The sequence below is a fragment of the Theobroma cacao genome, chromosome 9, assembly GCF_053813885.1.
Source record: "Theobroma cacao isolate CCN51 chromosome 9, ASM5381388v1, whole genome shotgun sequence".
In the NCBI taxonomy this organism is placed as follows: domain Eukaryota; kingdom Viridiplantae; phylum Streptophyta; class Magnoliopsida; order Malvales; family Malvaceae; genus Theobroma; species Theobroma cacao.
The window spans coordinates 45,999,140-46,023,071 of record NC_142647.1 but is presented as its reverse complement, the minus strand read 5'-3'; the positions used below and the strand labels follow the sequence as shown (position 1 = coordinate 46,023,071).

The 23,932-nt window shown below is 34.2% G+C and overlaps 2 protein-coding genes across 4 annotated transcripts; one reads left to right on the top strand and one right to left on the bottom strand.

Moving 5' to 3' along the window:
* The first annotated feature begins 3,532 nt into the window (after positions 1 to 3,532).
* LOC18590327 (spectrin beta chain, brain) lies at positions 3,533 to 12,534 on the top strand. Of its 3 annotated transcripts, XM_018127393.2 has the most exons (17): positions 3,533 to 3,667; positions 4,567 to 4,884; positions 5,540 to 5,780; positions 6,113 to 6,384; positions 7,176 to 7,343; positions 7,509 to 8,267; positions 8,357 to 8,451; positions 8,902 to 8,964; positions 9,099 to 9,187; positions 9,282 to 9,347; positions 9,510 to 10,109; positions 10,322 to 10,393; positions 10,641 to 10,711; positions 10,795 to 10,852; positions 11,206 to 11,473; positions 11,688 to 11,712; positions 11,833 to 12,534. In XM_018127393.2, exons 2-17 carry the CDS (start codon positions 4,610 to 4,612, stop codon positions 12,362 to 12,364), a joined length of 3,654 nt encoding a protein of 1,217 aa, XP_017982882.2. In that variant the 5' UTR covers positions 3,533 to 3,667; positions 4,567 to 4,609; the 3' UTR covers positions 12,365 to 12,534. The 3 variants fall into 3 exon arrangements, with proteins under 3 accessions (XP_017982882.2, XP_017982880.2, XP_017982881.2); XM_018127391.2 differs by having other exon boundaries at positions 11,688 to 12,534; XM_018127392.2 differs by lacking the exon at positions 3,533 to 3,667 and adding an exon at positions 3,748 to 4,193 and having other exon boundaries at positions 11,688 to 12,534.
* A 3,281-nt stretch (positions 12,535 to 15,815) lies between these two features.
* Positions 15,816 to 23,166, bottom strand: TGA9 (bZIP transcription factor family protein). The gene is made up of 13 exons (XM_007015768.3): positions 22,804 to 23,166; positions 22,530 to 22,683; positions 22,301 to 22,392; positions 21,831 to 21,910; positions 21,271 to 21,540; positions 20,170 to 20,208; positions 20,024 to 20,083; positions 19,835 to 19,912; positions 19,630 to 19,678; positions 18,807 to 19,078; positions 18,088 to 18,309; positions 16,615 to 16,757; positions 15,816 to 16,141 (listed from the first exon to the last, which is right to left on the bottom strand). The coding sequence occupies exons 2-13, from the start codon at positions 22,640 to 22,642 to the stop codon at positions 16,054 to 16,056; spliced, it is 1,506 nt and encodes a 501-aa protein (XP_007015830.3). The 5' UTR covers positions 22,643 to 22,683; positions 22,804 to 23,166; the 3' UTR covers positions 15,816 to 16,053.
* Positions 23,167 to 23,932: the final 766 nt, after the last annotated feature.

Here is a 23,932-nt window from a genome sequence, read left to right as displayed (position 1 = left end):
AGCTCAATGGCTAATACAATAGCAAACATGATCGTTGCAGTTTGCTCTTGAGAAAACCCTTCCATTGTATGAACTAACAATATAAAAAAATAATTAAAATAATGAAATATAAACATTATATAAAAACAGCATTTAGTAAGCACAAAGTTAACTTTTCATGTCTACCTTACAAATATTCAATTTATATAAAAACATTATATAAGTACATTTTCATTATTTTTAAGTTAACTTTTTGCACTCTTTTCTTGCACCCTAAAATCTAAAAAAAATTATAATAGTTTTCTACTGTCAAGACCAATTTTACCCTAAACAAAATTTAAAAAAATGGGAGGTCAAATCTTAAAAAAAAAAAAAGTAAAAAAAGAGTAAAAATTCAAATTTAAGGTTACAATGAGGTTTTTTGGGGTCAAAACGGCAACAAACCGCCTTCGACTATTTGTCAACACGTAAATCTTGATAAGTTACATGGATTTAAAAAAAAAAAATCACCCCGACTGGACAACTGAGCGTAAAGTTACGACATTTTGCAGTTGAGTAAGGGAAGAGATTCCTATACAAACCAATGAAGCATTTTTAAAGATAAGATGTTTTCACTATGTACAGAAACACGTGACACACTACGTACAGAATATGTGACACGTCATGTAAAGGAACATGTGACACGCCATATACAAAAACATGTAACACGTCATGTAAAGAAACATGTGACACGCCATATACAGAAACATGTGACACGCCATGTACAAAAACATGTGACAAGTCATGATTAGATTGTTACACGTCATGTTGAAAAAAAATACCGTTGTTATACGTCATGTATAAAAACATGTTACACACCATAGTTCAAAAAGGTTATTACACGCAATGTTGAAAAAAAATATTGTTGTTACACGTCATGTTGAAAAAATATTGTTGTTACATGATATATTTAAAAGTTTTTTGTTACACGTTAATGCTAGGTACGAGTTCTGCTCAAAGCCAAGATCCATGGATTTGGTAATGCTAGGTACGAGTTCTGCTGCTTTCAGCATTTCTAATTGGATAGAAGTTCTAATTGGATAAAACTTGAAAACTATTTGATTACCCTTATTTTGTTGAGGGAATAAAAAAAAAATTGCAACACCAAAAATTACAACCAAACACGCAACATTTTATTTCATCACAATTACTTGTGCCTTTTGTTGAAATTAGCCCAAAAATCCAACCTCTCTTGCCGATTAAGGGCCAAAATTGTTTCAGCGATAAACCTTAAAATACAAATAAGAAGAAAACCCAAATTAACACAAAAAAGTCAGATTAAAGAATACAAGAATAAGATAAAAAAAAGGAGAAAGAAAAAGAAGAATGAGAGATTTTAACCCACAATTTCAAATGATGAAGAAGCAGAGCTAGAAAAAGGATGAATGACTTTAGCAAAATGGAGAAAAAGCAGCAGAAACCCCAAAAACGATGATTTTACTTCGGGTTTTTGAGTAATTTTTTTAAAAGATGAAGGGTAAAAATATCCTTAAAGACATTGCAGAGTGCAATGCAATGTGATTGCATTGGTTTTGGACTGCAATCTCATTACATCCATTGGCTGCAATGTGATTGCATTGCAATCTTATATTGTAGTGGTCTGTTACAAAACAAGCACTGTAAAGTAATTTAATTGGACACATTGTAGGGAATGTGACTTTACATCTCTTATACCAAACGCAACCCAAATGTCTACTAATGAAATTGGAGATGGAGTTCGAAGACAAGGAAGGAGTGGAAGCAATGCACCACTCTTGACAAAACCAATTGTTCATCCAATGAGGGAGAAGTTGGAGAATCTTACTACAACCAAACCAATTCAAGCTGCGAGATCTGCTTCTGATAATAAATAATGACGTGACGTTGATGACATTTTTTACTTTTCAGATTAATACTACATGCACATAAATATGACATGATGATATTTTAACTAATAACAATTAATCAATCGAAAGAAAAGCATAAAAGTTTGATCAAACAAAATTGAAAAATACTAGTTTATTTGAATTTTCTTAATAATGTAGAATTTTTTTAAAGTTTTATGTCTCAAAATTACAATAATCATTTTTTTAAAATTCATATGAAAATATAAGAATAATTCAATTAATTTGAAATTAAAAGGTCTTTGTTAAATTAGAAAAACTAAATACCTAAATTAACCCTTGAACTATATAAAAAAAATCAATTAAGTCATTATCTTTTTATTGTATTTAAATAAATCTTAAAATTTTTATTTTAAGTCAAATAAACTCGTTACACTAACTATAGATTAACTTTGGTTAGTCAACTATACAATTGGAAATTTTTTGCCACGTGCCAGATGACATGAATTAAAACTTACTAACTAGGGATTGGATTTTTCCTTTTTACTTAATATCATGTTCAAAAATAATTAGATTAGGGATTTAAAAAAATTTAATTGCTTCAAACTAAGTCCTGGTCACGATTGTCCTTAGCATGGAAAAGGTTTTTAACAAAAAAAGCAATTGAATTTAACAAAAAACCCAAACGTCATGGGTTAAGGAGATGATTGAGAAGACCTTTTGTAGCAAATCTTGCTCATGATCATAACACCTTCAAGATGAATATCAGCTTCAGACTTGAGAGACTCATCTTTAATTTGTATCTATTTCTCATCATAATGAATTTAAAAAAGGAGGTTAAATTTTATCTTTACAACCTTGAGTTGGAGATTACAAATAGTGCTTCGTTCAATGTCGAGAGATTCAGTTTTGATTTCAAAAGAATGTTTCTTTTCCATATATGGGATATGCTGATCATCAATACGAGACTTCAAATTCTTATTCGCACCATTGCATGAATAAGTTTTCAATTGTGAAGCAACATTATGATAAGAGGACGGATTTATAAAAAAGAGAAGAGCTTTTTTTAAAGGTTGATCTTCTTGCTCTAAATCCCTACCCATTATTTATTGAGATAAGAGATAATTACGAGTTTTGGAAGAAGAGTTTTGACAAATTATTTATTTAGGTAGTATGAAGAAAGGTGTAACAAATTTGTAAGAAGTAAAAAGAATAATTTCACTTTGAGAAGGATTGTTGTTTTTTTTTAATATGAAAATTAATATAAGTTTGCATAAATAAAATAAAATGACATGTTAACATGCTAAGCGGCAGATGACATATAATAAAATTATCAAATTTATTACTGAGTAACGAAAGTTAATCCATAATTTATAAAAAGAGTTTATTCGGCTCGTTTGGAGATTTATTTGAATATAATAAAAAAATATGGGCTTAATTAAATTTTTGAATATAGTTAAAGAATTTATTTGAGTATTTAATTAAATAAAAATTAATTTACAGAAGTAATTAAACTTAAAAAGCAGTTTTTAAGAGAAAAAAATAGAAAGGTGTCAATTGAAAAAAAAAATGTAATTACTCTAAAAATACCTGCATAAGCATAACGTCAACACGTGCACGCGGTAAGGCAACATTAAAAAATTGAAAAAAGAAAATAAAAGTGACGACGTATTAAGTCTACGGCTAAAGGAATTTTGTTTTGTTTTATTTTATTTTATATACGCATTACATTATAATCGCTCCCGCTTTTCTTTTCTATTTTTTTTGATCTCTCCAAAAAAGAAATTTGCTGATTTTGATCTGCTCTTTACTTGGTTGATTCTCAGGTAATTGAATCTTTAAACTCTCTAAGCTGATTTTCCTTTTCCTTAATGTCACTTCAATTTCAACCTTTCTTTCTCTGATTTCTCTCGTTCTCGTGTTAGGGTTTTTACTATTTATCTATCTTCTTAAATTTTCAAAATTTTCTTTTTAAAAATCTTTCTTTGCCTGGTTGAGGAGGTAATGAAGGAAGATAAACGTTTGTCAATTTTCATTTTGAATTTCTCTCTTATTTTTAATTGGTGGTTCAAAGGTAATTATTGAGCTTTCAGCTGCATTTTTTTTGGTTTCCTATTTATGAATTTAAATCAATATTATTTTTCATGAATCCTTTGGGGGATTTTTTAGTGGGTTTTTGATGATCATTGTTTTCGTTTCCGTGGATTTAATTGAATTTAATTGGGGATTTTGATTTGTGACTTAAAATCAACAAAGTTTATTGCTTTAGTCTTCGAAAAACTAGCAAAAAGGAAAAGAAGAAGAAGAAGAAGAAAATAGTTAAGGTTTAACATTGCATGAGAGAAAATGCAGGTTTGTAATTATGTCTAGTTAAGTTCAGAGATATGTCCGAAGAATAGTTGATACAATTTGCTAACACTCTCTGTGGTTTTTACTTTTGTTTTTTAAAATAGTTGCTAAAAGCAAAAGCAAATGGTAAAATGGAAAATTATAATTGGTTTAAAAATAAAGGTCTAAAATGGTACACTCCTTTAACGTAGTAGTTCTTGATGAAAGTAAAACTGTGCAATTTGTTTTCCAAAAAATTATGCTTTTAATTTTTAAGCTTTCAAATCCTAATGCAAAAGGCAAGAACTGAACAATATGTAAGGTGTCAGTTTATTAGGAGGAAGAGAAGTGAGTTACTTGACTTTTGGGGTTAATGGTCTTGGGTTTATGTGTACAGATTTGGAAGTTCTAAGTGAGGAGATTGACGGAGAGAGAAAAAAATGTTAAGTGGGCATAATTTAAGCCGAGGGAATGCAGGATCGTCGTCGGATATGCCACCATTGCCTCAGTGTTTGCCTTTGGAGCCGATTACATTAGGCAATCAGAAATATACACGATCTGGAGAATTAAGCCGGGTTCTGGGTGTTCCTTTTCGAAGTAGTACATCGGAGGATCACACTTTTGGAGTTGCACATCCTAAACCTTCCCCTCCAGTGGCAACGGAGGAGCTTAAGAACTTCAAAGAAAGTGTTCAAGATGCCTCTAGGAAGGCCAGGTATGTCTGTCTTCTTTATTGCAACCATTCCCTGCAGATAATGCTAAATTTGTGGAAAGGTTTATATTTAATGGATTATGGTATAGTTTATGAGTTAGTTTAGTGACTTTTCATTGTAATTGTTTGGTGACAAGGGAACCTTTAAAGTTAAGCCGGTGATGATAGGTACTTTCACTGGAAACATAATGGGCAAAAAACAGTCAACATGGTACATGATTAGTTACAATGCAAGCATTGCTCATGTATCATGGTGCGTATGCAATATATTCTCTCTGCATGCATGTAGATATCCTGTCTTCACACACGGGCTTGCCACTTGAGTAATGTAGGCGATTGTCATAGATAGAGGTTATATAATTTGCCTGTAATTCAGAGGCTTTTTCTCACAGTTGTTCTTTTTTTTTTTTTTTTTTTTCTGTCTGCACATGTACATTGTGCACATTTTATCTTGATTTTGATGCTGATTGTCATATTTAGATGTTATATAGCTTGCCTGCAATTCAGAGGCTTTTTCTCACGGGTGTTCTTTTCTTTTCTTTTTTTTTTCCTGTCTGCACATGTGCATTGTGCATATTTGATCTTGATTTTGATGCCTGTTAGTCATAAGTCGCATGGACAGTGTTTGGTTATTGAATCTGCATTGTGTTTCTAACAGGGATAGAGTAAAAAAGTTGCGTGAGTCAATTTCTAAACTGGAGAGGTATAGAGAAGCCTTAAACTCAAAGAAGCAACAACGAAGTGATATCTCAAGTGAGAGAACAAGTGGAGTAAACATTGCAAAGATCGGGAGCCAGATTCATAGAAACCCTCATGACATAATGACCCAAAGGTTGGAGGATAGGCCAAAAGGGGTGGGGCTAAACAAACGTGTTCGCACGTCAGTTGCCGATTTACGGGTTTGTATTTCACTATTATTGCTGGAATGTTTTAATGTTTCAACCTAATTAGTATTCACGTGCATTCGTGAAGACTTTTTTTGTGAAATTCCAGGCAATGTTTAAAGACAAATCATTTGATCTTTGCTCAGCAGTGAACAAAGTTTTTTGTTAGGCATAATTGAATGTTCCATTTTATGGCAAAAAAAAAATAAAGAAGAATAAAAGATAGGCCAGTTACTTGAAAGCAACTAGTTTAATTACACACCTTCCTTTTTCTCTTTTTTATATTATGCTTCGTTAATTCTATTTTCTTGTTTCCTCTTTTTCTTTTTTCTTTCTTATGAGACCAGGCTGATAATAGGACTGCTTTGAATCCAAGGCAGCAGGGAATAATAGAAAAGGATGGTGATGTGCTTTCAGCTGTTGATGGGGGATCTGCTCGAATTGAAGAAAAGATCCGCAGATTGTCCGGTGAAGGATGGGAAACAAAGATGAAAAGGAAACGGTCTGTTGCAGCTGTAGGAAATAGAGTTACTGCTGGTGACCGGGATGTAAAACGAGCTATGCAACAGAAGCTGAGTTCTGAATCAAAGTTGCGATCATGTGATACACAGGGTTTCAGGTGATTGTCTAAGGATTGAACTTGCTTCCTGGTTCTGATTAAAAGGAAAATAATACTATCTAGTATGGCTGCATTGAGTATGGTAGGTTTTGACTTGAACTGCGTATGAAAAATATGGCTTAGGCTTGGCCTAGGAGTTTTATGTGATCCTGGATATATTGCTGATGAGGCTTGCCATGGTAAACAAAAGCCCTTTTTTGATTTTCTGTGGGCATTTCATCATTGTTATCAATCAAACTGGCAGTTTAGTAGTAATTGAGGAAGAAACATTCTGTTCTACTATTTATTGCTGATAGATTTGATGATTGCAGTCATTATTCATAAGGTATGGAAGTTTGTAAATTTTGTTCTGTATGTAGAAAATTTATGCGGGTTCTTAAATTTGACTACTAATAAAATCGGAGTCAAGCATGCAAATGTCCAGGCTTAAGAACTTGCATTGTATTTTGGATTGACAGACCTTACTGCTTGCATTGTTTTGTATTTTTAATCCTGCTTTGTTGTTTCTATTTTACCTGCTTTTAATTGTAATATAAATATAGATTATAACTGCTTCTTTGCTGGTATAACTTTCTTGAATGCTTGATAAGATATTATCATTTTCTGATGAAAATGAAGAAAGATTTTTTCGGCCTCTATCTTAAGGTCTTGTCACTGGATTGATTATTTTCTTCAAGTTTAGGCTGTAAGTTTATGAGTTATGCTGATCCACAAATTTTCAGCTGTTTGTCAAATCTGTTCTGTATTAATGTTCTCTTACTCTTATGTTAATGGGTTCTTTCGTGCATCAGATCAAAATCTTCCCCTGGAGTTAGTGGAATCAACAGGTCTGATTGTTCTTTTGAAGCTGCTGGTTCAGATGCCAGTACAGTGCTTAGGAACGAATTGGAGAGTACCTCTATTCCTCGGGATCGTGCAGCTATGCTGGAGCAGAGGGTTTTAACGAAAACAAATAATAAGTATGTGCCTTCATTTTATTTCTAGCAGTCTGTAGTGAAAATATGTGGGCAGAAAACTTACATAGTGAATGGCTATCAAATTTTGCATTTAATTGCCGTGTATGATATTCTTTTAATGTTTTCTTCTCACTGGTTATTGATTTCTGTAATGGCTCTGTTTGTCAGGGCAAGTCTCCAGGATGACAACCAATCAAGTGGGCCGACTACAATGCTAAAAGGAAAGGTTTCTAGGGCACCACGAAGTGGTTCCATCATGGTGTTAGACTCATCTTCAAAAGTTCACCTCTCATCTGGAGCTTTGCAGGGTTGGGAACAGCCAAATCTAAATAAGATACAAGCGTTAGGTGTTGGGAGCAATCAAAAACGTCCAATGTCTACAGGTTCCTCGTCGCATGCTATGGCCCAGTGGGGTGGTCAGAGACCACATAAAAACTCACGTACGAGGAGAGCAAATTTAGTGTCCCCTGTCTCTAATGCTGAAGCTCAGATTTCATCTCAAGGCTTTGCAACACCTGATTTTGGTGCTAGGGCATCTGTTGGAACTGGTGGATCACTGCTTGGCAGCAGTATAGATAATGCTACTCTAAAAATTAAGAGGGAACCTGAGAATGTGTCCTCTCCATTTGGGTTATCAGAGAGTGAAGAATCAGGAGCTGGAGATAGCAAATCAAAAGAGAAAGGAATTGATTGTAGTGAGGTTACGCTGCCTGCATCTCAAAAAGCTGGGGCTTTCTTATTGCCCACAAGGAAGAAACAAATGTCTACTAATGAAATTGGAGATGGAGTCCGAAGACAAGGAAGGAGTGGAAGCAGTGCACCACTCTTGACAAAACCAATTGTTCATCCAACGAGGGAGAAGTTGGAGAATCTTACTACAACCAAACCAATTCAAACTGCGAGATCTGCTTCTGATAAAAATAGAAGGTTCTTAATATTTTTCGTTGGCTCTTATTAGTAAGTTGTTTATTTGTCTTGATGAAATCTGACAAATGAATCATATTTCTTTGGTTCAGTAAAACAGGTCGTCCACCTTCCAAAAAGCTGAAAGATCGCAAGGCTTCAACACGTGTTGGGTCGATGCTAAATAATGTTTCTTCAGATTTTACAGGTATTTACTAGGCCCATGAGTCTTTTGGCTGCAAATTATGTCAAGAATTAGAAGAGTATCAATTCTATTGTGTTACTATGATTGCTCTATGAAATCTCTGATGTTCTAATCATTTTGCATGGGTGTTTTCAATCTTAAAGGTGTGCATCAATGATATGACTCTAATATGTCATCTCTATGACCAGACATGATATTTGAAAAATATTTTGCTCTTGGTTTAAGGTTAGCTATCAACAATTTATATGTGTGTGCTTGTATGGAATTAATATTTCTTTTAATGGAGCTTTATTTTTTTTTGTTTAATTTTTAAATTGGAATGAATTTCAGAATCACTCCGATCTGTATACATATGCCTCTACATTTTTTGTGAACTACTAAACTTGCTGAAAAATCCCTGAAAGTTCCTGGAGTGTATTCTTAACGGCAATGTGTTTGGGATGCCATGTTCAGGTGAATCTGATGATGATCATGAGGAACTATTTGCAGCTGCCAGTTCTGCTCGTAATGCTGGCAGTACGTATTTCTCTCTCTTCAATGATATCCCCCAACCGCCCACCCTCCCAAAAAAAAAAAAAAAGAAAAAGAACGTTTTGAGAATTGAGCATTTATTGTGGTATATATTCTTAATCTGTTACTTGTTTCTGTAGGTCTTGCTTGTTCTGGTCCATTTTGGAAGAAAATGGGATCTATTTTTAATTCTGTTAGTTCAGAGGACACATCTTACCTTACACAACAGGTACTATACGGGTACTAACAGATGTATGATTTATTAATACCTTGGGGTTTAGTTAATCGCAATTTCCTGATCTTCTATTTTGATGTTGGATCAGCTAAGTTTGGCAGAAGAGCTTGACGAGAGTTTGTCACAAATGTTTGGCGATGGATATAATGTTCTGGTAAAGTCCATCACTTTATGTATCTTCCACTAAGACCAAATCTCTTTTTATTGGCTATAAACTGCCAAGTACTGTTATGTTAAATCTTAAGAAACAGAAAATTAACTGGAAATTTAGTCAAACTTTGTTGGCAAATATTGATATGTCCTGCAATTTCCTCAGGGTGTTGTGCTGCAGAAGGATGCTCCTAATTCTGTTGAAGAAATGGCCAAAACTAATGCTTCAAGTGGAAGATTTGATATAAAAAAGTTGGACAAGGTTACTCCTTTATATCAAAGGGTTCTTTCTGCTTTGATTGAAGAAGATGAAAGTGAAGAAATTTACCACCACATTGAAGCAAAGAATATGTCCCTGCACTATGCAAGTGATGATTCCCATTGTGGTTCATGCAACCAGATGGATGCTGAATCTAAAGATAGGGACAGGATGGAATTTGAAGTTGAGTCGAATGCAGATTTTCAATGTCAGAAGAACTCTCTGTTAGACAGACTCTCTTGTGATGTGAGTGTTGCATCTAACACATTTAGGAACTCCAGCATGTCTAATTCATTACATAGTAGTGAACGGTGGTTGGGAGATGATGATTTTTCACATTCGGATATGGGGCCTGTGAGCGAAATATGTTCAACTGACCTGGGTCAGCTCCAACCTAAGGAAATGAATGTTTCTGGTATTTCTTCTGACTGCCAATATCAGTTCTTGTGTATGGATGATAAGCTTTTGCTGGAGTTACACAGTATTGGTCTTTATCCAGAGACTTTGGTGAGTTTTCTTTCATTCTTTGACTGATTGATTAATTGTACATAACTTCCCTTATGAGTTTCAGTCCAGGAGTGCAAAATTGATATCTTTTCTGTCAGTTATTTTGAAGATTTCTTTTACTTCTCTATGTGGGTATTAAATGTCTTTGTGCTGCTATCTTATATGATTTTCCTTTTATTTATTTATATATTTTTGCCTTTGCCTTTTTGCAGCCTGATTTGGCAGAGGGAGAGGAAGCAATAAATCAGAGAGTTGTTGAACTTAATGAACGTCTTTATCAACAGGTTGCTCTTCATAACTTTTATCAGTTTTCACAGATATATGCAACTTGGATTATTTGAGCATATTTTGACAATAACCTTGTTGCAATTTACTTTCTTTGATTTTCTCTTCCCATGATCTCTGTCTTTGTGCCAAAAGATCTCTTTGTTTTGATATTGGATAGTTACGTATAAAAATCTTATATAGCAGGCTTTTGCTTTTAAATTGCAATTTTCAGTATGTTTGAAAACTTTGTTTATCAATATGTAGATTCGGAAAAAGAAGAAAAAGTTGGGAAAGATTGATAAAGCCATTCAGAATGGGAGAGATGTAGAAAGAAGGTGGGATAAATAGTTGATCTTCTAATGTTGTTAATAACCTTATGAGTGATGCTTCAACTTAGAATAATGTGTTTAATTTGCAGGAACATTGAGCGTGTTGCAATGGACCAATTAATCCAGATGGCTTATAAAAAACGTTTGGTAATTCTCAGATTTCCTGGTGCAATTTTGTTTGAAATATTTACTTAGAGCTGTTGAGATTTAATTCTTTGCCTTCCTTGTTTCGTATAATATTATTTTCTGGTCTGGATTGGATTTTACAAGTTTCTTTGATTATTAAAAGGAGTGCAGGGTTGTTAAGTGTGATAATTGTCAACATGTTGATAACATTTTGGCAAATGTTTTATTAAGTAGCTAGGAAACTAGGTTTTTATGGAAAGCATACAAGCTATGTGCTTTTAGGCAAAAACTGTCAACATCTATTTGACATTGCCATGTATTTAGCTTGTTTAGTATGGTATAATTGATCGAGTTTCTACAAACAATTTATGCAGGCATGTCGTGGGAGTAATTCATCAAAAAGTGCAGTTCGTAAGGTTTCAAAACATGTTGCATTGGCTTTTGTCAAGCGAACTCTTGATAGATGTCGAAAATATGAAGAGACAGGCAATAGTTGCTTTAGCGAACCCACATTGCAAGATGTCATGTTTTCTGTACCTCCATGCAGCAATGAAGCAAAATCTGTTGATTGTATTGGCTCTGGAACTGCTAGTAATACTTGTAATGAAACTTCAAACCATCAAGCAGAAGCCAGGGGCTCAGGTATGCAATCTATATTTCTACATTCTCTTCTCATGATTGTATTATGTCCCTATAGTATACTCTACTAGGTTATGCATTTTGGATCTATTTAGAATTTGGGAGCTTTATTGTTTTAAGGGTAGGAAAAATTAGAAAGTAAAATATTAATTAATTTTATCATGTCTCATTTAATTCTTAAGCGGCTTATTCATGTTCATTTTGACTTCTGCCTCAGGTGCTGTTTCTAGTACTTTTGAGAGGTATGATTCTTCAGATGCTCTTCCATCTGTTCACTCATCTGAACATGCTGTTTCCAAGTATGGATCTATGTTAAACAAAGGGAGGAAGAGGGAAGTACTAATTGATGATGTTGTTGGTAGTGCTTCTTCTAGGGTAACGTCAACTCTTGATGGCACTGTTGGTGGAGTAAGGGGAAAGAGAAGTGAAAGAGATAGGGATCAAAGCAGAGATAATTTAAGGAATAGTTCTGTATCTGGAGCTGGTCGGACATCATTGGACGGTTCCAAGGGTGACAGGAAAACGAAAACAAAGCCCAAGCAAAAGAATAATCATGGATATAATGGCAGGCTTTCAGAACCGTTGCTGCCTGCCCGTGGATCTAGTAAGCCTTTGGCTAATGCTGGCAACGTGACTGAAAGAGAAGTGAGGTTATCATCTCCTAGTAACATTTATCGGAATTCATCTAAAGAAGCAGATGAACCCATTGATTTTCCAAACTTGCAACTAAACGAGTTGGATACAATGGAAGACTTGGGTGCTTCCAATGACCTCGGTGGGCCCCAAGATCTGAGTTCCTGGCTAAACTTTGATGAGGATGGCTTGCAAGACCATGATTCCATAGGTTTAGAAATACCAATGGATGACCTCTCGGACTTGAAATTTGCATTTTGAAATCCCTGCCCTTTGCTGTGGCCGGTTAGGTTACTAATTACCAGCCTGTCTGGTGCAATCTGATCACAGAAGTGTAATTATGATTCATTTTTCTGTACATATCATATGTTATGTAATGGAAGAATTTTGTTTGCTTGATCCAATGAAATTTACTAGAAGCAATTATTTCACTTCCCTTTGAGCAGAATTCTCAAGCTTACTGCCATCGGTTAGTCCATGTGTATCATTGAAAGCCCTAATAAACGATAGCAAACTTTAAGTCATATACCTTTCCCTGATGAGTTCTTCGTCTTGTATACTAGTTGCATGATGTCCTAGTATTCTTATAATTAGGCCAGCCCGCCTTGGTCATTGAAAATGGGCTGTCCCTCATATCTGATATTAATGTCCCCAGTGAGCATTTAGGACCCCCCAAATAGGGCCCAAATCTTCAGATTGTAGTAAAGAGCAAAGACACTTGACCAGGATTTGGTTTTGGGTTTTTGACATAGAACGTCCATGCTAAAAGTTTGCTGAACATCTCCTCCTGTCAGGGTAGGTGAAGGACTGCAGTACAACCGATCTTTCAGGGGAAAACAATGTTCTGGTTACTCAATCCAGAATTGGTTCTCTGTCTTTCTCTAGATATAGTTTACTGTCCTAAAACAAAGCTTGAAGGATAATAATATAAATGATCAGCTGAAAATTCTTGATTCTTTCCTTTATATATATATATATATATGTATATGTCTGCCTCTTACTCATTATTTTATTTATGAAAGGTCAGGGGAAGTTCAGCAATCATTTTGGTCAATGCCAAATAAGCTCCAATTTTAAAATGGAATTACTTAACACAAATCCGTCTATGAATGGTTCAAGCTCTTCTGCAAAGCTGAAACCTTATTATTATAATCTTTAAGTATATGATTAACAATGTTCTGGTCAACCAAAACTATATAGCTTTTATATTCAATATATAAAATCATTGACTAACTCATCACTTTTAATCCAAAATTTCACCAACTTTCTTTTAAAAAAAAAATTTGTGTTAATCAAAAGTTTCATCCATAACTATTAATGATAGCATAATTAGAGACAGTGACGCAACTCAAAATTTTACATAAATTGTGATTAAAGGATAATTATACAAGATCATAAATTTATATATTTCAAATTTTATACATATAATAATAAAAAATAAAAAATCATCGACTGTTTCTCTCCACCTTCACTTTAGCTCCGTTACCGATTAAAGACATATTCATGTTAAATCATATATCAATTTTAGGTTTTTTTTTTATGGAATGAAGATTTATTTGAACCTTAGACGTCATTCGATATTTATAAATATATAAAAATACATTTTTAAAATAAAATAAAGTGAAAAAGTAATTAACGAGTTATGATCACTATTTATACCAAAAAGTAATGACAGAAGCAGCATTTAATAGGCTTTGATGGGAATATTAAAACCTAATCCTAAAAAGACGTATGCATTGAAGTTATGCCGCTAATATATTATTTGGTCGGGATTTAGCATAAAGCATGCTGATATTGAGCCATATGTATTACTTTTCCCACCCCTCTTTCTTTTGATTTTTTAATCTATCTATCTATCTATTTATCTATATATATATATATCCTGTTTGATGGATATCCAAAAGTTGAGAGAGTCTCCACCATAAACAACAAAACAAAATTGATGTTACCATATTAAATTTTAAGGATCCCACATCTACATTTTTAAACTTATTTTTTTATTTATGAAGATATGATACTAAATAGTAAAATTATATTACAACTGTTATGAAAAAGAATTTATCCCTTAAATTAATTAATTGATACCTTCAATTTGATTATATATTTGTTATTTCTTACTTCACTTCTACAATAACATATAAATATAAGAGCTAGAAAAATTTTCAATAAACTCGAGGAAACCAATTTGAATTAATTATATGTACAATGTTATTGTTAGACAAGAAAATGCAAATAATTAATTTGCTTAACATTATTATATGATCTTGTATACGTCCGAACAAAATAAAATACAATTATCATTTTTTTATAATAAACTGAAACACAACTTGGGACAATAATATTGTCACTTACTTTACCATTAATTTTCCTTAGGCACCATATTTCAGCAGGCATCTACCATGTGGTAGAGCCTACATAATAATATATATTAATAGTATAACCTTAGCCATATGATGATCTGGTATCTTGAGGATCATATCATGCCTTAAAAAGTTGGCGACAAGCAACAAAAGGTTTGGAAAACTTGCATGCCAACAACTCTTAATCATATAATTTTTCTTCATGACATTGATTTGGGTTTAAAATATTTTTGATTGACCCAAAAATAATGAAGGCCAAAAGCTCCATTAAGCTGTCAATCCAACACGTGTGATGAGAATGGCAGACATTCAGACACATGCACCACCATGCATGCTCTCTTTTCTTTATTTATTTATTTCTGAAACATAAACCAAAAAAAAAAACCCTAATTTGTACTGTTCTAATGGGTTTCGATGGTTCTGCCATTGATTCTTCAACAGAGGCATCCTATTCAAACTGTTGTCTCCTTTTCTCTTCCTTCAGAAAGGGAGGTTGTACTGTCTTTCTTACCCTAGTGCACTATACTAATTCTACAACATAGAGCATAGCAAGAGTAGTCTGCAGCTTTTATCTTCATACATTACATGTCTTTTCAGAGACATAACGTAATTGTAAAGATGCAGAAGGCAACAGGTTTCAGTTTCATGCCTGAATTAAAACTGTACAACTTAATTTGTATAATATAATTTAAGTTGCAATTAACCCAATCTCTTTTGTCCACCATTCATTCAAGTTGCTACATGTTTTTTACGCTAAAGGAAACAAAATCCCTCTCTCTCTCTCCATTTTAATTAATTTTCACTGTCTTTTTCTCCATTAGAAAACCCTCTCACAACCACTTGAAATAAATGCATATATATATATATATATATATGTATTAGGGCATTATACAGAGCTATATATACAATGGAAAGAAACCCACTTTTGTGTCTCTTTTCCTCAGCAAATTTTATTCAAGGAAACGACAGTGTCTTCCATCTATATTCTTCTCTCCTCTCTTGTCGTTTCTACCCTTTAGAAATATGGAAAATACTCACCCTTCTCTCCTTCACAACCACTTTCTTTTAATGAAAGAAACAAACAACCCACATTTCCCTCTCTTTCCCACCATTTTCTTTTTATTTTTTTTAATAAATAATATTAAACTTATTACAAGAAGACAATGGTTTCAGTCTCTTTCTCTCTCCACCCTTTTGTTTTTATTTATTTTTTATTTTTAAAAGCCTTCTACACCATTCAAGAGCCACTAGAGTCAATGTTGACAACTGACTCATTATATAAATATATATATATATAATTATATATGTATACCTCACACTTTCAACTTTCATTGTTCATGATGATCTCTTAATTTAATTTCTTTCAAGAAAAGAGAGAAGCTCCTCCCTTCATTGCACATTAAAATTGATTTTTCATTTACAAGGATAACTTAATAATCAAAGAGATAAAAAAAAAAAAAAAAGAACAGAAAAAGAAAGGGCCTATCTCCTCTAAAGTAGCTTGATGATGGGAAATCCAATTTGCATGGCTGTGAAAATACAGGATTTGTGATTGCTGATCAGGCTGGCTAGTGGGATTCTTTCTTTTTATCAAAAGTTTGAGAAATGATTCTGTGATGGTTGCACCATATGCAAGTCTGTTGTTGTTTGGCATGAGTGATCATCACTCATCAAGGACCTAATAATCATAGAATAAATAAAATTTTGGTTACCATGCAGACTTAATTGACCCGTATATGAAATGTATTAACATACGTAGATAATATATAAGAAAGAAAGATGAATGATTTTGAGGTGTGACGGAAAATAATATATGCCTCCAAGAAGAGAAATTAATCATGATTAAGGTTGGCATGTTTTTTGAGTAAATTTCTAGCTGAGCTGATGACTACTCCTAAAAGATAAATAGCCACCCATGTCCATGATCTTTGTCTAGATTCCAAATCACGAATTTGACAAGGGACAGCCCCCAAAGGAATGTTCTAATTTGTTCAAAAGGAAGACACAACAACTAATTAGAAAAACATGGTTTATGGACCATTTTTTTTTTTAATTTTTCCATTAGGGTTTTAACTTCTATGTGCGTGTGCGTGCGTGTGTGTGTATATATATATATATATATATATATATATCAAATAGTAAAAATCTTACTCTCGGGGACGGGACGCCCAAAGAGAACTAAGTGCTCGTAATCGCCCATAGTACTCGCCGATCACCAAAAAACACCTTGCTGCCTGTCTAACAGTCAATATCCGAGGCAGCTGGTGAAGAGTTTGCTGTCTTAGATTATCAGCCTACATTACAAACACAAAGGTCATTTAATTTGTCAAATCAAATGAAATGGAAAAAGGGGTTGGGAATAAGGTTAACCACCCAAGACAAACACAACCACCATATTAGAAACTGAAGTGAGTTCCTAATTTGCATTGGCACATGGATGGATATACATGGCTTACCACAATATATACATATATATATTTCGAAGGGTTGGAATGTTGAAACTCATGTAACTTGTCTTTGTCTTAGGATTGGGTCCATTTCAATTTTTCAATCACTCATTAAAATAATCAATCACAACTTTCCATTGACTGTTCAAGCTAAGGTTGGCTTTTATATTTCAACACATATCACTATCAAACCACCTTTTGATGGAAATGGTTTTAGATAAAAATACCCCATCAAAGCCATAGCATTCAACATTGCAAATGGACTTCTTACAGGTAAAGCAATATATATATATATTCCCCATAAAATGATTATTGATAAACCAAATAGAAACAAGGCATCACCGTACACGTGGCACGCGTGATTAGGCTGTATAAAAATACGTAAAAATCATATTTCAAAGTTGATGACTAAGATGTGATAATGATATCCCGATAACATTAATGGTCAAAGACGAAATCCATGATAATGAACAACCTTAAGGCCAGATATCTGTATTCCAACGAATAAAACAAACATTATCAGATTCCAGGATTGATAAGCAGCACGCCTAGTAGCATATTTTAATGACTAGAGTTATTTTTCATATGATTTTTACTTTAATTTTTTTTAATATCTAGGAAAAGTCAAATTTGAATTGTTAAATCAAGATGAAAACAAAGTGTAAGCAATTAATGGGACTCTTTACCTTGGCGGTATAGCATAAAATTGCGGCGCAAAACAAGAAAGACATATATATATAAAGAATAAAATGAAATGGACTAGAAAGGAACATTTGAACTACCTGTTAATCAGTGTCTGAACAGAAATATAATTCTTATTTTTCACCCATATATATATTTATATATATAGTGCATGAAATATGGTATCTACCTAAAAATGGTATCAGAAAATATTATTTTTCAGTTGAGTTAGCTCTATTTGTCATGATCAAATGATGTGGTGCACTGCATTCTATGTAAAACTTCTTTCTTCCAACAATTTTGACAAAAAGCATTGGTCAATGTGTAATTCTAAGCTTTTGAATGCTTATAATCCAAGCAACCCAATTTAGAAAAAAGGAATAAATTGGAGTTGAGAATTGAACTGATATGTTTTTTGATAGGTGGAAGTATTGTAAGAACCTTTTGATAGCATTTGAGGTAGACATGCAGGTGTCAACTACTGAAGGTTAATTACCTGGCGAACAAAGCCTTCAAGATTGGCAAGCTTGCCCAAGGCAACAGCCATTTGTTGCATTGCATCAATGCCTGGCCCGCCAGCAACAGTGTCAATTAGAGACTGCTGGAGCTGTTCCAGGCCTTGGGTGAGTGCCTCTTCTGCCTGTTGTGAAGAATGCTGGAGGCTGTAAATCCCCATCACTTGCTGTTCTGTTAACGGGTCTAATTGTGATATTAACATCTGACCAATGATAAAACCCAAAAAAAAAAGAAAGGAAAGAATCAGAAGTAGTTTAAAGATGAAACTGCCACTGGAAATAGTCATTTTAGTCCCTTTTTAATTCTTGAAGATGAAATTTTTCCTCAAGTTCAGGAGCAAAAAGTAACTACCTATAATAGTTAGCTGATAAGGAAAGTTTATGTGAAAAATATTGTAAAGTTGCTAAGTAAAACTCATAAGAAAAGGACACCTCCTGGGTTTAAGGGCATTTCCAGGTTGTCAAACTCACTTTTAAAGCAAAAGGTGTTCTTAAGAAGGGAATATTCAGTTCAGTAAACTACCCTCCTAGGCAATATCAGCTTGGTCTTTTCTGAAATTGCTAAAAGGGACCACATGTTTTCCTTTCTTTCACCCCCTCCTTTCGACATGACTCAACATATTCAGCAGGCTTGCTGTTGTCTTAATGTACTACTTGCTCTATGACATAAAAGGGAAATTGTCACTTAGATATTTCAAACCTTGATGAGCTCGGAGGGCCTAAAACCGCCCATCCAAAGGAAGCAGCGCTCCGCCTGCGTCGTCCACATCCCAGTTATAAGATGGAAAACATCAGTTTTTGCAGCCACTCCCTTCAACCGGAAAATCTCATCATAATGAGAAATGTAGCCCTCTACAATCACTCGAAGGTCACTGTCGGAGAGGTGGGCATGCAATCCTGTTCTTAGCTCGGACATGTGCCTCTGATCATCTTCTAACCATCTTGAATATTCCATGTCAAATATTGCAGCCCCTGGACGAATAGACAACAACAATAGTGATAATATTGAACTAAAGCATGATCCCAGTAACTACATAGTCGTATGAATATTTTAAATCCAGTCGACCAATTGATACACTAGTAATCTTAATATAAAGTTCAATGGTATTTTCTAAGGACGGGAAACAAATAAAGAGGCATGTCTTGATTTGCTGAAAGTGGAAAAAGTCATATACCATGGATCAATAATTCATATAATTACTATTGGGGTTAACTTTAATGTTAGGAAAAGGCTAAACAACCTTTATAATAAGTGGGGAAGAATTTGCATACTGAGGTTGGTCAAAATTCTTTAAAAATCCTCCAAAATTGACTAAAAGCTTCAGGAAATGGAAAAAAACTATGGGTCAATGTTCAAGTAGCAATCATCAAATTGGAAAAAATTAACCTAGGCAGGTGTTTAACTAGGCAACTTTTTCATTTTAAACAAGGAATATTAACAAAAAGGTTCTTCTTTCCAAGTTTTCAATGGCCTTTAAAATCTAATAGTAAGTCCAACATTAATTCTTTTTCTTATAACTTACCAGAGCTGATATTTCCAACTGTAGCAGAACAACCTCCCAAGAATACTCCCTATTACACGAAATCCGAAAGTCAAAAGCACATTAATATTAAAAAAACAGAAGCAAAAATAAAGCCCCCACCAATAAAAGGCTAAAAGAAAAATATTTTACTTGCCAATAAACTTTATTTTCTCTAAAGGGAAAGAAAGGAAGAGACAGAAGAAACCTGAGATCGTGCTCTCTGAAGATCTTGCTCAAGTTGAGTTAGCTTTATTCTACTTGTTTCTAGTTGCTGCACATATGCCTGTTTAGACATTAAAAAGAAAAACAAAAAAGAAGCTTTGGCTTCAGTTACAGATACGTAAGCTAGAAACTACATGCAAAAGTGTTCTCGCATGTAATGGTTTTATGTTACCTTTTTCCTAAGACGGCTTTTCCTTGCAGCTTCTCTGTTTTGAGCTAAACGTCTCAGTGTCTGAAAACAATTGTAAAAAACAGATTTAACTCAAAAAAATTCATAAAGTACCCAAAGAACAAAGAGTTGGGTTTTGTTATTTTTACCTTAGCATCAAGCTGTTTCTCAGAAGTTGAACCTCTTCTCTGCAACATTATAAAAAAGTGTATGTATTAAGAGATGTACAATGAGGGGAAGTATATACCCATTTGATATTTGATATAATAAACGAAGAAAGGGATAAAAAGAGAGAAAAAAAAAAAAAGCATGCAGTGGTTGGTGATTTAAAAGATTCTTATCAAGCACAGACAAGAAGTTGGTCACGAAAATGAGAGCATTTGGCAGTTTGGTAGGCTGGGGAACCAGAAAAAAAAAGGGAAATATTAAAAAAGTTTATTTTATTTGCTTCAGTTTTTTTACTAACAGTAAAACTAATGATAGCTTGGGCAGTTAAAACCAGAATGTTAGTTTTTTTTAAAAAAAAAACTATAAATATAGTGAAGAAATAAGAATATTGAAGATGCTAATAATTAGTACTCTTAGAATTTTTGGAAGAACAGAATATAATGATTAGAGAGATCTCACAAAATTTCTGGGAAGAGTTGCTGATTGCTGATGGTGATGTGACTCTTGTTCTTGTAACAGGTAATCATGAACATGGTAAGGGTAGCAAAAATCATCAAAATCTGCCATCGTTTTAGGTTTGTCTTGTGGTCGTGGGTGTAGATTTGGGGGTTTTCTAATTCCAAAACTGGTTTTTAAAGGATAAAAACAAGAAGTTTATCTGTGAGTTATAGGGATTGAGTAAAGTGGGGTCATAGTTTTGAAGAGAAGAAAGAGTGGCAGTAACAATATTGTGCAGATTCTCTCTTTGCTTTTCAATGTGTACAGCTCTTTCTCTCTCTCTCTCTCTCTCTCTCTCTCTCCCTCTCTTCATGTCAGACATTCATCAGAAAATCGTTCAGGAATCAGAAAAACTCTGTCTCCTTTGATTTTCTGTAGGTTGTTGGGATCTGTGTCTTTGTGTATAAAGATATGCTCAGAGAGAGAGAGAGAAAGAAAGAAAGAAAGAGAGAAGGATCAGAACAGTAATAATAACAAAAATGATACCAACTTTTTCCTGAGTTGTTGGGATAGGGAAGGAGAGTGTACGAGAGAGAGAGAACTGGGGAGATTAATTATTAAGCATGTAACTGTAGTTTAAAGACCTTTTCTTGTGTTGGTTTGGCTGATTGATTCTGTGATATTCCTGTTCTTGAGGTATCACTTGCCATCTCTAATCGTTGTTGCTGCTGCTGCTGGTGTTGCTGTAGATGCTGTTGGTGCTGCAGAGGCTTCTGGTCAAAAGCCTGATGATCTGAAGAAGATGCCTTTTTGCTGATAGGAGATTCTGGTTCCAGCTGGTTCTCAGTTTTGCTTGAGAGAGTATTCACTGCTGATCCTGAGTCTGTGCTTTCCCCTCCCGACTTTGAACTTCCCTGGATTGAGCAAAAGTTCACAGACAGGAATTAATAGAATAATCCCAAAAATGATCAAGAATCACCTCAAGGAACTCATTTAAACAGCATTAAAGAAACACTGCAAAACCATAAGTTTGTCAACTCTTTGAATATAGGAAACCTCTTCTCTTATATTTACAAATGAAACTGAAAACAAAATACTGGTCCACCGTCAAGCACGTTTCTATATATTATCCAAAAATCAAGTACTGCTCCTTGTATCGGAAGACATGGTCAAACAATGGGAGAAAAAGAGGTGAGGAAACTACTCTTGGGGTTTGCTGAAATCTAATTGGCCAAGAAGGGAACATCTCCAGAGTAGCTGCAGGTCTGCCTGTTGTGAATAAAGCTGCAGAGAATCACAAAAGCAAAATCTCAGAGGATCATCCAAAATAAAGACAAGCAAGATTTTTCAACGATATATGATATCAAAGCCAAAGAGGTTGAAGCAACCTAATGATCTGCCTGCCTTTTCTCTTTTGTACAGTTATGGAGTCAGTAAAATCATGCTAAGCAGGTCAGATTTCTATGTTTGTAGCCTCATGCCATTCAAGTGTCTTGCCTCAGTATCATTACTGTATTGGAAATGGTAACCCCACCCTCCCACCCCCCCTTACTTTTCCCCTCTAGACATATTCAAAACTCTCTTTTCTCTCTCTTTGAGCTGTAGGAGAGTTGGTTAAGCTTAACAAACGTCAGAAAATAAGTGAATGATAGGAGAGGAAAGGAGCATACGTACGTCCTTTAGCCTCATCATTTCTAATTTTCACTCCTTGCAGCACAATTGCTTCTTCTAGCTCTCCAAAATCAAACGCAGATCCTTCTTGATGGCTGACAGACAAAAATTTACAGCTCATCAATGAGCAGAACAATAAAACAAATTAAAAGGATCAAATTTTGAAAAAAAAAATTAAAAGAGTAGGAGAACTTGAAAGCTGATGGCTGTATGTGGAACTATTGAAACATACATAAAACTTGTAGGAGCATTCATTCCATGAAGAACTGCATAAGGAATATGGTGATGGTGATTTGAAGGTCCTGAGTCTGATAAACCTGTCTCTCCAACTCTATGGTTCGCCATGCAAGACTTGTTCTTTAGACCATTCTCCAAACCAGAAGCAGCTGAAAATAAAAATATGTTGCAGAAAAATTAAAAACATTGTCTTGAAAAGACAGAAAACTGTTTCTGCTCCAGGAAAAAACAGAGGAAGCAACCATTCTCAAGAGTTTCTATATGTTTACCTCGGCTATGAGTTTTAAGAGCTAAAGTTTTTTTTGGCTTGGGAGCAACCCTGCCAAGAGAAGAAGAGGCACGAAGAGAGAACGAAAGAGAGAGAGAGAGAGAGAGAGAGAGAAAGAGTGCAGAGAGACAAAAGATCAAAGCTTTCTTGTCAAAGTGAATCTAAAAAGAAACAAAGAGGGTCCAGTCTTTTTCTCAGATATATCTCTTCTCTCTTTGCAACTTTTGATCCTTCATGGGTGTCTCTTTCTCCTGCTGTCTATCTCTACTTCTATGCGAAGAAACCAACCTGATTGATTAGTCTGCTCTTCTTTTTTTTTTTGGAGCTTTTTGCTTTAATACAACACCTTCTCTTCTAGAGTGTAAATATTTGTATCAGATTTTGAAACTCTTTTCTCATGGTACACAAAATCTTGGCCTTGCAGACCTGTCCCTTAGGGCCAGACCCTCTCTTTGAGTTCTGTCTTCTTGTGTGGGGCTTTGAGTTTAATTAAAAAATAAGAATAAAAATTCAAACAAACAAACAAAAAACTACAAAAATGTGTATAAAATAGGCAGTGGGGTCTCTGGCAGGAACCCACTAGAATCACTGACTCCTACTCCACTCTCTCTCTCTTTGTAACCGCCTGTGTTTTTTCATTGGTCCTTTTTCGGGGCCTCTTCGGGCTGCAAAGTACTCATCGCAGAAGGAAGACAAATAAAATAAATGGATAACAATGCATTCAACATTGAATATTAGATGACAAAAGGTTTTCTTTTCTTTCATAATAAAAAAGGGGTGGTAAAAAGAAAAAGAGTATCAAAAAAGGAGAAAGTTTATAAAAAAGGGGGTGGTTTTCTTGATCTTTATAGTATACATCTCAAAAGGGGAAGGGGAGATATGAGTTTACTTTTGACAACTAAAGGTCCCTTGAGAGAGAGTGTCTCATTTTATTTTATAATAATATAAGTAATAGTATTTGTTTCTTTAATGTTCTGCTCATGCCATTTCAACCAAAACAATAGAATACTCATCAACAAGCAAAACCCACTTGAATATTAAATCCTTGATCTTGAGATGAATTTGTTTGGTATTATCCCCTTTGTTGATGGGTCAACATCCATTCCCTGTCATCACCTAAACCCATGCCA

Excerpts from the sequence above, each read along its gene's own strand:
- TGA9 (XM_007015768.3), bottom strand. The coding sequence starts at position 22,642 with ATGGCGAACCATAGAGTTGGAGAGACAGGTTTATCAGACTCAGGACCT. Across the intron at positions 18,310-18,806 it reads GGCCCTCCGAGCTCATCAAG|ATGTTAATATCACAATTAGA; the intron begins GTTTGAAATATC and ends ATCATTGGTCAG. Across the intron at positions 16,142-16,614 it reads TGGGCGTCCCGTCCCCGAGA|GTCCTTGATGAGTGATGATC; the intron begins GTAAGATTTTTA and ends TATGATTATTAG.
- LOC18590327 (XM_018127391.2), top strand. The coding sequence starts at position 4,610 with ATGTTAAGTGGGCATAATTTAAGCCGAGGGAATGCAGGATCGTCGTCG. Across the intron at positions 6,385-7,175 it reads TGTGATACACAGGGTTTCAG|ATCAAAATCTTCCCCTGGAG; the intron begins GTGATTGTCTAA and ends TTCGTGCATCAG. Across the intron at positions 9,348-9,509 it reads GCGATGGATATAATGTTCTG|GGTGTTGTGCTGCAGAAGGA; the intron begins GTAAAGTCCATC and ends CAATTTCCTCAG.